Source organism: Mandrillus leucophaeus, unplaced genomic scaffold, assembly GCF_000951045.1.
Source record: "Mandrillus leucophaeus isolate KB7577 unplaced genomic scaffold, Mleu.le_1.0 Scaffold95, whole genome shotgun sequence".
In the NCBI taxonomy this organism is placed as follows: domain Eukaryota; kingdom Metazoa; phylum Chordata; class Mammalia; order Primates; family Cercopithecidae; genus Mandrillus; species Mandrillus leucophaeus.
Genome location: NW_012110363.1, coordinates 88,649 through 107,485, shown reverse-complemented (window position 1 = coordinate 107,485; position 18,837 = coordinate 88,649). Strand labels below are relative to the sequence as shown.

General features: G+C 36.5%; 1 protein-coding gene across 1 annotated transcript in view; it reads left to right on the top strand.

Annotated features, from left to right (window-relative positions):
* LOC105532349 (protocadherin-23-like) overlaps positions 1-18,837 on the top strand; it is a 151,535-nt gene that overhangs the window by 59,197 nt on the left and 73,501 nt on the right. Inside the window, 8 exon segments of the mRNA XM_011970529.1 lie at positions 2,222-2,458; positions 3,826-4,842; positions 5,577-5,645; positions 5,648-5,734; positions 7,605-7,792; positions 9,134-9,233; positions 14,801-14,958; positions 16,068-16,911. Of these exon segments, the coding sequence (XP_011825919.1) occupies positions 2,222-2,458; positions 3,826-4,842; positions 5,577-5,645; positions 5,648-5,734; positions 7,605-7,792; positions 9,134-9,233; positions 14,801-14,958; positions 16,068-16,911 (2,700 nt within the window).

Genomic DNA, 18,837 nt, shown 5'->3' with positions numbered 1-18,837 from the left:
TGGACCATCAAATCAGTCTGAAACCAAATGTGAATATGGCTACTAAAAGCTGGTGTAGTAATAGTTGGTTACATTAGTATTTTATAGTATTCTAATAAAGAGTGTTTATACTCTGCTTTGTAACAGTAAAATTGTATCTGGAAGCAAAGTTTGTTCACTTTGGGTGTCAAAGTTGAGTTGATCAACTTGGACCATGTTTAGGAGAAAGAACTGTGAGAGAAATGACTTAAAATCATATTAGGTAAGGAATAATTAAAGAAAATGGTTATATATGTATGTATGTATACATATATATCACAAATTGTCAAAATTGTACCCCTTAAACATATGTAATTTTATTGGTCAACTATACTTCAATAAAGCTGGAGAAAAAAGGAAAATGAGGATGTTTAGAGCAGGCCAAGCAAGATATTTGATTTCAGTAAATAAGAATATTTTATTAAATTCCTAATAGAAATATAAACAAGAAATTGAAGTTGCAAGAGGGCAGATTTTTATACAAAAAAGGAAGAAATCAAATGGATGTCACCTTTTAATGCCCAGAAACTGATATCCCTGATGTTTTTGCCAACTTCTCCTAAACTGGCAAAGACTGCAGTATTCATTCATTTCACTAATTGTTATGGCCAGTTGTACATGATGAATTCCATAAAGGCCAGCCATTTGTTTGCAAATTCTTTTAATAAGTTTGCATACATTTGTCTCATTAAATAAAACTAACAGGTTCATTTCGTAAGTTGATTGCATTAGATCTGTTTTCAGATTTTTTAACTAGTACACTAAGTGGCAGTATTAATAATATTAAATAACTCAATTTGTCAGTATTACCAAATTTCTTCCCAACTTAGCCATAAATACCTTCTCTCACATACTCTACATACAGAAGCCTAAGTTGCCACTCTTGTCCCCATTGTCTTTACATTTGCTGAAGTTTTGCTGTACACCGCTATTGTGTTTCTTTTTTTTTTTTTTGAGACGGAGTCTCGCTGTGTCTCCCAGGCTGGAGTGCAGTGGCGTGATCTCGGCTCACTGCAAGCTCCGCCTCCCAGGTTCACGCCATTCTCCCGCCTCAGCCTCCCAAGTAGCTGGGACTACAGGCGCCCGCCACCGTGCCCGGCTAATTTTTTGTATTTTTAGTAGAGACGGGGTTTCACCATGTTAACCAGGATAGGTGTTATTTCTTCTCACCAACAAAGATGGAGTGGAGTCAGTCGAAAAAGAGAGCTACCCTACACAGTCTAGTTCAGGGTAAACGTCAAACACCTCATAAGATAAAATTTTAGTTTCATCCTGTAGACTTGGGATTCTGACACTTGAGCAGGTTGTAATCACCCTGCAACCCTATGCTAGCCTGCATTAGAATACACTGGACTATGGGATATAATCTGTTCTTCTGTCATCTTGGGCTGGTGATATGGTAAGGCCTAAAAACGACAACACAATTTACATTTTTCTAGTGCCTTTATATACTTCTAAAATGTCTAATGTTTTAGCTCTAGGAAAATATTTCTTACCTAATATAATTTGGGCATTGTTTTGCAAATATGCTCAAGTTCTTTGGTTGGCAAATACATGTATCAGTTCATCTCCAGAGAACAGAACCAATATGTTCTGTATGTGTATGTGTTCTCTGTGTGTGTGTGTGTGTGTGTGTATGTATAAGAAGATTGATCACAAGGAGTTGGCTCGTGTGATTATGAAGGCTGGCAAGTCCCAAGATCTGCAGGGTGAGCAGATCCATCAAGCTGATCCAGGAGAGCTGTCAGTGTCGCTTCAGTCTCGGTCCAAAGACCTGAGAACCAGGAGAGCCAATCGTATAGTTTGAGACTGAAGACCAGCAGCCTTGAGACCTAGGAAGAGCCAATGCTTCTGAGTCTGAAGGCTGGAGAAGAACCAATGCCCCAGCTTGAGAGCAGGAGTCATTCTCTCTTCGTCAGCTTTTTTGTTCTATTCAGGCCTTCAATGGATTGGGCGAGGTCCACCCACGTTAGGGAGGATGATCTGCTTTATTCAGTCTACAGATTTAAATGCTAATCTCATCCAAAAACACCCTCACACACACTCAAAATAGTGTTTGATCAAATTTCTGGACATCCTGTGGCCCAGTTAAGTTAACATATAAATAAAACATCACAATACACTTAACAGACCAGGTGTTCTATTGCTCATCGGTGTTTATCGCATGTTATCTGTTTACCAATGTTTTCTTTTCCCTACCCAGGAATTATTTACTTAACATCACTCCTTAGTCATTTGGAATCTACCACACTTTCGTTGATGGTTTCTGCTCAAGACGGTGGTGGGCTCACAGCTGTCATTAATGCCGAAGTCACCATACACATTTTCCAGACAACTCTGGCACCTGCTGAATTTGAAAGGCCTAAGTACACTTTCTTAGTTTATGAAGATGTGCCTGAAGATAGTCCCATTGGAACAGTGAAAGCAAGAGAGCCCCTGAGTAAGTACTTATTTCTTATGCTGCATGGAAGTCCATTATTGGAACATTTCTTGTTTTTTCCTAGGCAGTACAATCTTGAATAATCTTTTTCTTCTTTCCATGCAAGTCAAAACAAGGGAGATAACACAACCTGTGGCTTGTTCTTTGTTCTTCCAACATTGTTTCTATCCATCCCACAATTTTTTTTTCTGATCACAAAAATAATAGGCATTTTTAAAAGAATGTTTAAAACAATACAGATTATAATATACAAAGTATATGTCTCCTATAACCCACTCACCAAAACACACACACATACACACTCACACACAATTTACAAGTTTTTGACAAAAATGCATCCTTCTGTATTTGTTGTTATAGAGCTTCTTTCCCCACTTAGTATATACTGAGTAACTTTCCAGATAGCTGGACGTCATTCTGTCTCCCTAAAAGACAGTTGTATAGTATTTCAACTTAGGAAGGAACAGGAGGGGACCAGGAGGAGGACAAGCTCTTTGGAGAGATAATTCATTTCTAGGAATTTATCCTGCAGAGGTTCCTCTACAAGTGTGAAAAAGTCACACACGGCTATTTGCTCAAGTAATCTGGACTAGCAAGATTTTTTAAATCATTCAAACTGGTAGCAAATGTAAACATAAAACATACCTAAGTTGAAATACTATACAATCTCTCTGGAGAGTATTTGCCCTTCATAGGTAGATATAACAGAGAGACATCAACATAAATTTAACTTGACTTCCTCAAATATATAAAAAAAAGGTATCTGAATTATTTTCTGAATATCTTTCCCTTTTAACTAATGTAAGAAGGATGAAGGAAGATATGAAACCTGTGCCTTGCTCTTTGCCCTTTGGACATTCTTTTCGTACACCAAAAAATTCTTAAAACCACGTGTCCACTTTTCAGCAGGCTTTGGAGAGCAGAGGAAGTAAGACATTGCACAGTAGTCTCCGTAGATGGAGAATATACAATCACGCGTCCTTAACGATGGGAAATATTTTGAGAAATGCCTCATTAGAAAATTTTGTCAGTGTGCAGACGTCACAGAGTATACTCAGATGGTGTGGCCTACCAGACACTTAGGCTAAATGTTATAATCTATTGCTCCTAGGTTGCGAACCTGCACAGCATATTACTGCACTTAATACTGTAGGCAGTTGTACCCCAAAGGTAAGGATTTATGTATGTGAACATAGAAAAGGTACAATAAAATACGGTGTCAGAATCTTACAGAACCATCATAATATATGTGGTCCATCATTGGAGTGTCATTAGGCAGTGGATGACTGTATTAATATTTCAGTTTCTAAGTTTCCAGTGGGTCCACCCTTTTGACATACAGTGGTTGCCCCCTCTCTCTTTTTCAGACTCCTCAGAACCCATCTTTTACAGGATTTCTTCTGGTGATCTCGACGGAAAGTTCTCCATTCACCCGTGGCTGGGCACTATTCGCACCCGGAAGCCCCTGGATCACGAGACGCAGCCGGTGGTTGTGCTCACCGTGCAGGCGCAGCTCGGCAGCGCCCCAGCCTGCAGCAGCACAGAGGTCAATATAACTGTTCTGGATGTCAATGACAACCACCCAGTGTTCCTCAGGACCTCGGATGAGATTAGAATATCGCAGACCACGCCGCCTGGCACAGCCTTGTACCTCGCACATGCGGAAGACAGAGACAGTGGGCGGAACGGACTCCTCCGGTACTCGATCGCCAGCCCGCAGCCGGGCGTCTTTGCCATCGATAGAGCCCTGGGGGTGCTGTTCCTCAACCGCAGCCTGGGCGCGGGCGAGCGCCAGGAGCTCACGCTGATTCTCAGGGCCGAAGACCAAGGCGTGCCTCCTCGGGCAGCCCTGCTGGTGCTGACAGTCATTATCGAGAAACGCGAACACAGCCCATCCTGGACTTTCGAACATTTGGTCTATCAAGTGGAAGTCAGTGAGTCTCTCTCACCCACGACACAAATACTGCAAACACAGGCGCACCCGCTTGGCCCCCAGCGTGTAGCCTCGCCGCTTAGGTACTGGCTGGAACCCAGCGTAGACTCTGCTGTGTTTGGAATCCGCCCTTACACGGGCTGGATTTATTTGCGGCGACAGCTTGACTATGAATCCACCCAAACATATAATTTTAGAGTGTTTGCTTGGATCCCCGAGGACGGATTGTTGCAAAATGTGAGCACTACAGTCACTGTTCATGTCCGGGATGAGAATGACAATTCCCCCACCTTCTTGCATGATGTGTTGTTTCTGAAAGTCGAAGAGAGCCCTGTTCCCCAAGGTGTAATAGGCAAAATTACAGCTATTGACATGGACTATGGAAGGAATGGACAGCTATTATATTTCCTTTTGTCTGATGGAAGATTCTTCAAGATGAATCCTAATACAGGTAGCACTTCATAGTTTCCACCTATTCCTTTAAAATGAGGATTGAGTACTATCACACTGGTCTTTAAGTAAAAATACAAATAAAAAATTAAATATAATCAAGATTGAGAAAACTCAAATCGTTAGGTGTAGCATTAGTGCATACATGCAATTGAAATACGGTTTTTAATAAATACAGTATTCGATTACTGTATTGTGAGATCTTAAAAATGGAGTAAAAATTGAACAGAGTTTCTCCCATAGTAATTCATACTTTCCTTGCATCACATCCACATCTTGCCAATATATGTTTTTTTTTTCTGAACTAGAGGTATAGTCAGAACTGGATTGAATATATCCTTGTGTAAAGGCTAATTTTTCAGCAACCATCCTTTTCCATTTGTAGACATTTTAAAAATGTCAAGATGTATTTTGTGAAATATAAATATCATCAATGTAAAGCTAGAAATGAATTCATTGGTTAAGATTTCAAAATCACTCTCAGAATGTATATCTTTATTCTCATTCTGACAGGGGAACCAGAGGAAAAAGGGGAATAATCACCATGAAATGTTTGAAGTCTGAATTAAGAAATTAAAGATTAAAAGTCACTATATTTTAAAATTTATGTTGTGTAAGTTTACAGGGAGTTTATTTAATCCTTACAATGAAATATATTTATACTGCAAATGCGTAGCCAGGAAACTGAGACTCAGATAGCTCAAGTAGTACCCCCAAAGTCATGCAGCTGGTAAGATGAGAGGAAGCCCCCTCTTTGTGTGGGTCCAGCAGACACCATCTGTGTCATAACCTGGGCAGATGGTGCCGTGCCTTTAGTGGGACAGACTTTACATTCAGTTCTGATGAACTTCAAGCCTTTGTTCTCAAGCCTCTGTTCTGTGAATTAGGAGAAGGTGACCTTTCTCAGCAGATGGAGGTTTTCACAGGGCACATGACTTGCCAAGAAGGTTGCAAGCTGCCTTTCCACTCTCATTCACTCCCTAAGCTGGGACTCCTTCTGACAGGGCAAAACCATACAGGTATACAGGATTGACCCTGCTGGCACTTTACTTCCATATGGCTACTTTTCAAGGTCTTCTATTTCACTTGTTTTTTTCTTTAAAAATAAGCAAACTACAGTTGATTCCCCTTTGATCTTCCTTCCCCTATAAGACCAGGTGTCCATTCCTCATTTCATTGCATGGCTTTAAGCAAGTAGCTTAAGCTCAGAGCTGTTTCCTTACCATGAATACAGGAGACAATTCCTGACATGCCCTGTGCCATGCTTTGAGGGGGAAAGAGCTAAAGAGTATGAAGGGGCTTGGAAGAATATGTGCTTGTAAACTGTTCCTCCTCCCAAGGACAGCAGGGTGCAAGGCAGGGTGGAGGGTGACCTTCAGAGCCTAGGAGACACACCCCCTTTTCATCCAGTTCTCTGGGCAGTCTTCCAAGTGACCAGGAGTTGAGCTCCTGTGGAACCGTACCCTGGTGTCGCCCATCCCCCCCTGCAGCCGGAGCTGCAGTCTTTTACATCCCTGATCTCCAAGGCTGCTGCTTATCCATCAGATTTGCTTTATGAATAAAAATCTGTTTGCCATTCAGAAGTTAAGGTCTTCAGAGAAGAATTACAGTTTGGAATTTAAAAAATGCAATTGTGTATATGATCTATATTAAAACCTCAGAGTAAACACTATAAATATAGCTTATATATTAACAGTAAACAGTTATCATAAACACTGCTTACCAATTCAGCAACTTACCTAAATGAGAATTGTCATTTTTGTTTCTTGTTTCCACTTTCTTTTTATGCAATGCTATTTTATTTGTATTAAGACGAAAAAAGTTTTTAGCCATAGAAATGTTTGTCAGTAGCTGCTTTATGCTCACGTTCTCACAGGTACATTTTTTTTTTCATAAATGATGAGGAAACCAATTCTTGGCAGAGCTCTCTAACAGGAGACAGGCTATTGGACCAAGTGTTTGTCTTCCTACGGTCCCTGGCAATAGGGAGAGGCAGTTAAATGTTATGCCTGGGTTTGCATGACTGACACGTGAGGAAAGTTACCAAAGGTAGTGTAGCTCTAGGCAGAAATATTTGAAATAAAGCTTCTAAAGCATTAAGAGTTTTTAGGAAGTCAGTATCCATTGCTACATGTCTATTTTGTGAGATAAAAAACAAATACCTGTGTACATAAAACACAAACCATTGCCTAAGAAGTATGATTCGATTTTCAGCAAGATGTGTAGCCATTATGTTAAAGTAGTGATAACAGCTGCCATTTATGTAATCATGTATAGCTTGCACAATACTTTTAAATGTGTGATTACATTTCTTCCTGACAGTAGTCCCAGGCTCGGAGGGGCCATTCCATGTCTGAGGTGGGGAAACTGGGGCCCAAATCCAGAACTTGCATCAGAGCTAACGTGCTTTCCATCATCCTGTATAGCAGCATAAGGAGGGATAAGCAGCAGTTTTAAATCTTCTCAATCATTACTAAGTTCCCACAGAGTTTTATCGTTTTTATGAATTCATTTTTTATTAGTTCAAATGATTGATGGATGATAATTTGAAATACAAAGAATAACAAATTTAAAGTGACATTTTCAGGAGCAACTTGAGAAAATTTTTTCAGCAGTACCATAGAGTCCAACTACTATGTAGATGGTCTTAGAAGTCGCATGTTCGCTCAAAGCTTTGTGTTTGGTTTTCCTTCTGGAAATTGTTCTGGCCGCGGTGCGTCTGGTACACAGTGCCTGTGTCTTGTTCTGCTCTGTGCCCCACAGGAGAGTTGATCAATTGGGTGGCACTGGATCGTGAGCACCGGGGGCACCATCAGATGACTGTGCTAGTGACAGACCGCGGCTCCCCACCACGAAATGCCACCATGGCGGTTTATGTCTCAGTTACTGACATCAATGATAACAGGCCCTTCTTCCCCCAGTGTCTGCCTGGAAAGGAGTTACACGTGAAGGTTTGTGAAGTAACCTTGCGATGAAGTTGTAATATCTTAAGTCATTTGTTTTGAGCACCATCTTGTGGTAAAACATGTGAATATATCACAACAGTCTTGGTGTGGCAGAGCATACTTTTTTCTAGAAGACCTAGATATTGTGCACATTAAAAAAAAAAAAAAAAAACTTTTAAGAAGGTAAATGAATCTATGAGCTCTTTGGCATTGTACCTCTAGTTGCTTTCTATTAATAAGTGTAATTCAGCCCTTTGTATACAAACTGAATGGTGCTTCAGGATAATGCTCAGACGTGGCTTGTTTTTCCAGTAGTTTGCATGCATCTCTTTGTGCAGAGCTTCTTAAGGGCAATTGATACATGTCTCTAAGATAGTTACTTAAGGGTAGAGGAACAACGTGTAGCTCTAAAGTGGGTAGGTGGACATCCAGAGATAGTAAAAGATGATCCTTTTGATCACATGCACAAACTTGCAATTATATTTATATTATCTCATCTTTTTCATTTCTGTCTTTTTGTATGTTTTATAATATACATAATAAATTAGAATCTCAGTTCATTCACATAATTAATAAACATGTTTGGACCTACTAATAATTTTTTTAGTAGATGGGTTATAATAATGAAAAGTTTAGAAGCTACTGTTCTAGAACAATTGAATTAGACATTCAAATTGTGCTCAAATATACATATTGAACAACTCAATGAAAGTATTGAGGAACTCACAACTTTAAACCGATCTTCTGAGTTCAGCTTTAAAGAAAAATTCTAACAAAGCAAAATATTATTGTATTATCATTACGCTTTATAATCATATTATTAAAATGTCCTGTGGCTTAACTGGGCAGTTGGACTCTAAACATGTAGTTGAACTTCACATGCACATTTCAATATTCCAGGACAGCTCCTGATAACTGATATGTCCTGTATGAGTTTTGTTTTCTGAATTAAAGGTTCATACTTATTTTAAGCATATTTTAAGCCGTAGCAACTACCTTTCAAAAAATGTCCTAAGAGATGATGAATGAGAATATGCTAGAAATCTTAAAATACACCAAAAATCTAAGATTGTTTAGTAAGTCCAATTTCTTTTTCTTTTGGTCAGAATTAGTTCAGATGCCTCAGATAATTCATTATAATTGAATAAAAGATTTAATTTGTAAGGAGGATTCTTTTCATGGACTTACACCCATATAATTTTTACATGGTATGCATTTGAATTATATGTGGATTTAAGATAGTTTAAAATGTTAAAATGTATAATGTATTCATTCATTTAAAGGTCCACTGATATTTCTTTTTAAACTTTTGTTAACTCATTTGTAAGCTGTTTGTTTTAATGGCAGGTTCTGGAAGGTCAACCAGTAAAAATGTTGGTCACAACTGTGTTTGCAAAGGATCCTGATGAAGGAAATAATGCAGAAGTTATATACTCAGTATCTTCAGGTAAAAATTACTGTTCATACAGGATTAAGAACTTTTAGGATTTCTGCTTTCATTTATCAACTATCCCCTTCTGGGAAAACAGGTTCTATTTTGATTACTTAGAATGCTGTAGTTAATTTTGAAAACACACCAAGTTACAAACAAAATACATTTGCTATTGTCAAGAGCTACTTTCAGTTTTTGAAAAATAATTTATAAGTTTAATAAAAAATCAGAGTAGCTTTTTACATTCCTAATAGAAACCATTCATCTTTAGTGAATAATTTGCAATAATGTGAAGTACAAATTTACTTCTGTTGATAGGAAAGTGTTAGGGGATAAGAATTGGTATTAAGTATGATTAAGAGTTCCAAGCATCCATGAATCTTTATGAAGACTAAATACTTGTAAGGTCGGAGTAAATCATGCCTAGAAAATGTCACATGTATACATATATGTGTGTGTATGGGGAAATTTTATTGAAGTGGGCTTACTATTATGTTTTCTGTTGGAATGTGCAGGCCTCAGATCTTTTCAAGTTATTTACTTTAGTTGGCACTGTGTTTTATAGCACTTTAAAAGACATTTGGTGCTTTGTCATGTTTGATACAAACATAGGACATAGGAAAGAAGAGACAACATTGTCCTTACCCACAGATAATTTGATTGTCTTCATTGAAAACCCAAGAGATGCTATTGGCAACCCTTTGGAATTAATAAAATAGCCAATTTTCTGGGAAAAATGTCAACATGTGAAACTCACTGGTATTTTTAAAACTTAGGAGTTTCCAAAGATCTCATTCACTATGGTGAATTTACAAAGAAAATGAAAGGGTGTAGGGGCATATCTACTGTGAAGCTAATGAAGCTTAATTTTAGGGTGTTTTACTTGCATAGCCACCCCAGGGAGAGGGGAAAGTGGAAAATTTATTTTTCTTAAGGAAGGCCTCTCAAACTATACAAACTTCAAAACAATACAAATAGGATCTCTCTCTATTAGGGGCGTAGAAAAAATTCCAGCATAACTTGTACAAAACTTTCATACAGAAAAGTAAAAAATATTAATGAAGGACATAAAAGAATGAAATGAAAAGCTGTATCATGTTCTTGCTTGGGAAGACTCAATATCCTAAAGATGACAATTCTTAACAAAAATGTAATTATTAATTCAGTATGATTTCAATCAAAATTTCAATGAGGCTTTGATAGAATTTGACAAGCTGACTCTAAAAGTCATGTGGAAGAGCAAAAGACAAGGAATAACTAAGACAATGTCCAAAGAACAAGTGGGAAGCTGGCCCTACCCAGTCTTAATTTATAAAATTTCATAATTAAGACACTATTGTATTGATTCACTCATTAATAAATGGATCAGTTGAAAAGAGTGGGGGTGACACTTTACACGTATGGAAACTTGACATATGAGGGCGTAGAAAATAAATGGGGAAAAGATGGACTACCAATACGTGATGCTGATGTGCCTGGTCACCTACAAGGAAAAATATCTCTACTCTCAGCATATCAAAGATGAGTCTTATTAAATGTAGAAATCTTTAACTCTTACAAAAGAAAATATGAGAGTGTTTATACATATGGCATTGGGAATAAAGAAGATGGTTTAAATAAGAAGAAAAGCAGAAGTTCACAAAGAGGTAGATACATAAAACTACATGAAAATTGAAGACACTACAAAATATGCCATTGTTTACAATTTGATTAGTCAAGTCACAAATTGGGAAAAGATAATTACAGCCCAGTAACCAATACAAAATTAGTATTCAGAATTTATTAAGAACTCCTGCAAACCAATAAGAAAAAGACAAATAAATAATAAAACTGGACAAAGAATATTAACAGACAACTCAAAGAAAAGAAGCCTGAATAATTAAAAAGATTTTTAAAGCATGCCCAGATTCCTTGATATGATGGCTTTGAAGAGCAATGAAGCAATATCTGATAAGATTGGAGATGTGCTTATGCTATACCCTTGCAGTTCTAGTTCTGTTACTCTAGAGGAGCTTTATATGTGCAGAGTGAGATTGTAACAGGATGTTCATTGAAGCATTGTTTCAGTTGTTTGCGTAATATGGTATATTCACAGAATACTCTACAGCAATGAAAATGAATACAGTAGAGTTTCATACATGGCAGTGTGGATAAATATTAAATCGAAAGTTAAGCAAGGAAGGCAAAAATTTTACAGAAGATAAAAAGAATTTGACGCAAACAGCAGCTTTGAGTTCGTTGCATTGCCTTTCATTGGTAAATTTACATATGCAGTTCTTCTCAATACTTCCGTGGTCAGGCAGCCAAATTCTTCTCTCGTGTTTCTATGCCCATATAAACCATCCACATTTATTTAGCTATAAATGTCTTCCCAAGTTTTCAGGACACTTGAATGGTGGATTATACAGACGTAGTGAGCCTGCAGCAGATCCACATTTGGAGACAGCCTTTCCTCTGTGTTCCTGCTGTCCCCTCCAGAGACTCTCCCCCATCCTCCCCCTCTTTTTTTGTCTTCCCTTTTGTTACTTCTGAAATTTCTCTTTTTATTGTCTTAGTTTATTTTAATCTGGTCCTTGTGAGGAAGAAAAACTGGCTTTGCAGTCATGCATTCAACAATCTTCCTCTGACTATGAGGTCAGTTAGGTCAATAAGATCTTTATATCTTTTTTTCCTGTTTTATTTTGGGGTGGAGAAGACAACATAGTGTGCCTGTGAAAGACAATGTTGGTGAAGAGGGAAGATACACACACGGCTATAATCCTGCTATAATACCAGTATTTAAAAGCAAGCAAAGCCATGGTATATGTTATTTATGGATGTATGGACTGGAAAGATAAACCTCAACTTTAGTTACAAAAGTGACTTTCTAAAGAGGAGGGGAATGAGATTTGGAGCTGTATACAGATCCACTCCTTTTCCATTTCTTGGAAAAATTTGAAGAAATATTGAAAATTAATCAATCTAAGAAGTGATACTTTAATGTTCAGGTATTTGTGAATGTTTGAAATTTTTTTTAAAAAAAATCAGCTTCGAAAATGATACTTGAGGCACATCGATACAAAAATATGAAGATATACATTACATTATTCCTATCTTTATTTTTTATCTGATAGTAAAATAGAAGTGACTACAAAATATATGGTAAAATAATGAGATGAAAATCGGTATAAGGGGAATAAAGGTATGTATCATATTCATGAATGCATTCTATAGTATTTCTACGAGAATAAAATCAATGGGTTAAAGCATAGAAATCACAACTAATAAATGTTACATAATTGCCTGCTCGCATGCTATGAGTTTCTTGAAGACAGGGCTTCTTTTTTATTTGCCCTTATATCCCTAATAACTGGTAAAGTATTTGGTCCATAGTAATGAATCAGCAACTGTTGAACTAAAGAATGGAGGGGAGCTTCTAATCAGGATTTTTCTGAGGTTTGAAATATTCAGATTTTAAATCTGTTATTTAACTCAAAACCCTGTGATACCAATTTGAATTATAAGCATCAATATGAATGTGTAGATGTGTGCCTGTGTATTCTCTGTCCACTGAAAAGGCCTAGAAATGATGACAAACCCAGAAACAATGAGCACCCCACCCCTAATGTCCCAAATATGTTCTCCCAAAACCATTTTCCACCAAAAGGAACCAGGAGTCCTTGGAGAAATGGTGATGTCAGGTCACAATCAGGAAATCTACAAGATGAGTCTGCACCATTTTGTCATACCAGTTACAAGGAGGCTACTAAACTGTGTTAGGATCATGGAAAGAGATCCAGGAACCAACTTTAAGCAGATCCCAATGTTCAGCGATGGGACAATATGAGCATCAATAAGGATAATAATGGCAATATATTGAAACACCACTAATATGTTTAAATTATGCTTAATGATTTCCAAAACAAAAGCAAGACAAAATGTTACTTATCATAATTGGAACATTGGTGGATGTTAGTGAGCCAACTCAGTATTTCAAAAACTGTTAAATAAAATTTAAGTTATCAAGCATTTATCCTGTGTTTCTTATAATGAACTCTTTCTCTGAAAGTTTCTATTTATTGAAATATTCCAGCTAGTATATGAAAAAGGGATGATAAAGCAGAATGCAGTATATATTGAGTATCTTTTGTCTAAAATGCTTGGGACCAGAAGTGTTTCAGGTTTTGGATTTTTTTTTGGTGGGGTTTTTTTTATTGGAATATTTGCATACATATAATGAGATATCTTGGGGATGAGACCCAAGTCTAAACATGAAATTCATTTTTTTATAGACATCTATATGCATAGCCTGAAGGTAATTTCATTCAACACTTTTTATAACTGTGCATGAAACAAAGTTTTGACTGTGTTTTGACTGCAACCCATCTGATGAATCAGGTGTAGAGCTTTCCACTTGTAGTGAGCATTACGTCAGTATTCAAAAAGTTTTGAATTTTGGAATATTTTGGATCTCATATTTTTGGATTTGGGATGTCAACTTGTATTATACTTCACAATACTTAAAGAATAATTAATGGATCTAGGCTGTGCATCAGTTGGGGGCCAACATCAAAAACAACGAGCTTTTGGCCCATGCCCATAGTCCCAGCTGTTTGGGAGGCCAAGATGTGAGGATCACTTGCGACCATGAACTCCAGGCTGCAGTGAGCTATCCTGGCACAATTGTGCTCTAGCCTGGGTGACAGAGAGAGACCTCATCGTTGTTTTGTTTTTATTTTTATTTATTTACTTTTAAGGCAGCTAGACCTATGCCTCTGAAGGGAAAAACACTATTTGTGAAGTAGTCTTGCAAAAAAAAAAAAAAATCAAACCTGACCTGAATCTTGTCAGTTCCCTAGATCTACCTCCCAATTTAAGGAAAACACAGAGAATAGAGGAATATATTATGCTACATGTTGGAGATGCAACAGCAAATCTAGATCATGGAGAATGTGAGGATACAAGGTCCAGTTTATTCAACGAATGAATTACAAGAACAGATAAAGAGATGGGTGGCAGGAATCCATAGATTAAAGAAATATGCAATATATGGACTTTATTTTGATTTTAATGTAAACAAATAAGAAAAATAAGGAGTATTTATGGGATGATTGAAAATTTGAAAACTTACCAGATATTTGGTGATGTTAGTGAATCATTATTAATTTTTAAGGTATAGTATGGTACTGTGATTGTGTTAAAAGTATTTCTTATTTTTTAGAGATGCATTTTGAAATATATACAGAAGAAATAATATGATTTCTGGAACTTACTTCAAAAAAATGGGAGAAGAGAAGTAAATACATGGGGAGTATATGAAATAAGATTGGCCATGAGTTGATCATTGTTGAAGCTAGGTGGTGGACTCATGAAAGTTTATTATACCATTTTATTCACTTTTTTATATGCTTGACATTTTCCATAATAAAACTTTTTAAAAACTGATGTTTCTTGTCTACTTTTAGTGTCATTTTTGTGTTCATACTCTCATAGAATTTAAAGCAAATAAATCTTTCAAATGATCAATGTATTGGATTAATTGATTCTCTGTTTTCTGCATTGTCAATTAACATTCATTTCTTAATTTTCTTATGTGTGTATAGAAGATAGTTCTGAGCACTTTAAGATTGATGCCAACAGTGGTGAAATAAGAACAACCACAGTACTTTCATATGATTATAGACCTTCTTACAGAATGACTGTCATTGCCACTGACCAGGGAGTGCCTCCTCTTCAAGGACAGGCAGTTCTTAATATTCAGGTAATGTCGTCACCATAAAATATGGAGGAACATCTACATATTTCATTTGACTTTTATTACAAGTTTATAGAGTGAAGATACATGTAATATGTATGTATGTGAATATGTATGTATGTGACATGAATACTGTTTTAAGATGGCATTGCACATAGCATTCTTAGCTTTTTGCTATCACTAGAGAAATGATTTAGACCCAAATTATTTTGCAACTTAGCTTTGTACAGTTCTTGACAAGATAATCATCACTTGGCATTTATGTTGCTTTGTTTATAATGGACAAAAGGTATCTTTTCTTGTAGTTATTCTTAATATCAAGGACCTGGTAAATTTGCAGGAGAAACTTGTATATAAACAAATGGCCATATAATAAATGACATAGTTTTTTGTAATTTTTTTAAATTTGGAAAAGTAACTTCAGATTCATATTTTAAGGCTTCACTTGAATCATAATTGGGAAGTTGTGGGAAGTCTCCATAATGGGAAAAATATTACACCAACCACTCAAAAAGAAGATGACTGTGCATATAGTTAGTTTCTTTGGGCATGCATGTGGTAATCAGAAATATTAATACAGGTATATACAATAACCAAGGATATATATCCACAAGAACTCTGTTTCCAAATTATATTCTTTACTGCTTAAGGCTATGTGGGTTAAGAGAAAAATATACATGGTCATACCTCCAGTTTCTTGTTTTAGACAAACAAAGACATATGATACTTAAAGGTACACAGATGTTGTCACTATGGCTAGATTGATCTGTAGTATTTAAAAGAAGTTTGAGAACTAGCTATCCTGCATTCCCATTGAAGAATCCACAAGGCTACAGTTCAGCTTAACTATAGCATGGCTTTACCAAACTGTCATTTCACACAATACAGCAAACTGGGAAATAGAAAATTCTGTAGCTCTTATCTCTAAATATTAGCAGTTTTTGATCTTCTGAGACATACTGGAATTATATAATATAAAACTGACATTTTTCTCACTCATTAACATATGATCACATACATGGAAGGAAATTGCTTTCAAAATAATATTATTACATGTGTTGACCAAACTGTTTTAAAAATACCCCAAATTAATATCTCTTTTATTCATATTTCAGGTGATCCCACTATCCAAAGGGAGAGCAATCGTGTCTCAGAATATTAGACATTTAGTTATACCAGAAAATTTGAAGCCTGCAAAAATAATGAGCTTGATAAAGTCACCTGATCACCTTCAACAACATTATAATGGAAAGTTACATTTTAGTATTGTTGCAGATGATACGAATGGACACTTTGAAATAGACAGCTCAACCGGAGACTTGTTTCTTTCTAAGGAACTTGATTATGAGACGACATCTCATTATCTTTTCAGAGTAATTACTACAGACCATAGCAAAAATCTTGCCCTGAGTAGCACAGTCTTCCTTAGTATTGATGTGGAAGATCAGAATGACCATTCCCCATCTTTCCAGGATGAGTTCATTGTGATCAGCATAGAGGAGAATGTTCCCATAGGAACCCTGGTGTATGTCTTCAATGCCAAAGATGGTGATGGCAGTTTTTTGAACAGTAGAATACAATACTACATTGAATCCCACAACCCTGGCATGAATCCATTTCTCATCCACCCCTCATTTGGCACACTAGTCACTGTGTCCCCTCTTGACAGAGAGAGCATTCCAACTGTCATCCTGACAGTAACAGCGTCTGATCAGGCTGTGAATGTGACAGACCGGCGTCTGAGATCACTGACAGCACAAATAGTGATTTTGGATGTAAATGACCACAACCCCACTTTTATGTCTTTCCCCATTGCCCATGTCAAAGAGGATGTCACAGTGGGCTCCTTGGTGCACCATATAATTGCTCACGATCCAGATGAAGGAAGGAATGGAAAAGTAACATACAGCATCCTCTCAGGAAATGAAAATATGGCGTTTATGCTAGATGAGTCATCAGGTACAGTGCCTGTATGTCACTTTTAAAAATATTTTATTTTATTGTGGTAAGAAAACATGAGACCTACCCTCCTGACAAAGTTTTAAGTGTACAATACATTGTTGTTGACTATGGGTTGAATGTTGCACAGCGTATATCTAGAGATTATTCACCTTGCTTAACTGAAACTTTAGTATCTCCCATTTTCCCTTCCATCCAACCTCTGACAACCAGCACTCTTTGATTCCATAAATTAGACTATTTTAGATACTTCATGTAAATTTAATAATGGAGTTTTGTCTTTTTGTGACCAGTTTATTTTACCTAGCAGAATGTCCTCAAGATTTATCCATACTGTCACGTCTTGCAGAATGTCTTTTTTAAGGCTGAATTGTCTTCAATTGTATGCACATACCACATTTTCTTTATCCATTCATCTTCCGATTAACATTTTTAGGTTGTTTCCACATCTTAGCTATTGTGGATGGTGCTGCAGTAAACATGGGCGTGCTACTCTCTCTTCAAGATCCTGATTTCAATTCTTTTGTATAAATATCCAAAAGTGGAGTTGCTGGGCCATATGGTAGTACTATTTTTATTTTTGGAGGAACATCCATGCTATTTTCCATAGTGACTGTAACATTTTGAATTCTCACCAACAGCGTACAAGGGTTCCAAGTTCTCTACTCCCTCCCCAATACTTGTTGTCTTTTTTTTTTTCAATGATAGCTATCCTAACAGGTATGAGTGATATCTCATTGTGGTTTTGACTTGCATTTCTCAAATAATTCGTGACACTGAGCATTTTTTCATATATCTATTAGCTGTTGTATGTCTTTTTTGGAGATGTTTCTATTCAAGTCATTTGTTCATTTTAAAATTAGGTTATTTGGTTTTTTTATGTTTAGTTGTAGGAGTTTTTAAATATATATTCTGGATATTAACCCCTCATCAGATAGTTGGTTTACAAATACTTTCTTCCATTCTGTAGGTTGCCTTTTTCTTTGCTGTGCAGAAGCTTCTTAATTGTATGTAGTCCCCCTTGTTTATTTTTGATTTGTAGTCTGTGTTTTTGTTGTCTGCCTGTGAAATAATTGCGAACGCTCAAGTCACAAAACTTTCCCTTCTGTGTTTCCTTCTAGGACCTTTATAGTTTCAGGTATTACACTGAAGTCTTTAATCCATTTTATTTTGTATTTTTTTTATGGTGTAAAATAAAGATACAACTTCATTCTTTTGCATGTGGATATCCAGTTTCCCCACACCATTTGTTGAAGAGATTAGCCTTTTTCTAATGTGTATTATTGGAAACTTTGTTCAAGATCAATTGACTACATACAGGTGGATTTATTTCTGGGCTCTCTACACTGTTCCATTGGCCTAAATGTTTGTCCTATGCCAATACCATACTGTTTTGATTATGGCAGCTTTGTAACATATCAAAGCCAGGAAGTGTGATACCGTTAGCTTTGCTCTTCCTCAAGGTTATTTTGACTATTTGGGATTCTTTGAGATTCCATTTGAATTGTCATATTATTTTTTTCTATTTCTGCAACAAATGCCACTGAGATTTTGGTAGAGATTGCATTGAATCTGTAGATCAGTTTGGGTAGTATGAACATTTTAATAATATTAGACCTTTCACTCCATGAACATACATGTCTTTCCATTTGTATCTTCTTTAATTTCTTTCATCATTGTTTTGTGGTTTTCAATATACAAGATATTCACCTCCTTAGTTAGCTTTATTCCTGAGTGTTTTATTTTACTCATTTTTGTGCTATTGTCAATGGAGTTGTTTTTTTTTTCTTCTTCTTTTTTTTTAAAAAAATTATTATTATACTTTAAGTTCTAGGGTACATGTGCATAATGTGCAGGTTTGTTACTTATGTATACTTGTGCCATGTTGGTGTGCTGCACCCATCAACTCATCAGCACCCATCAACT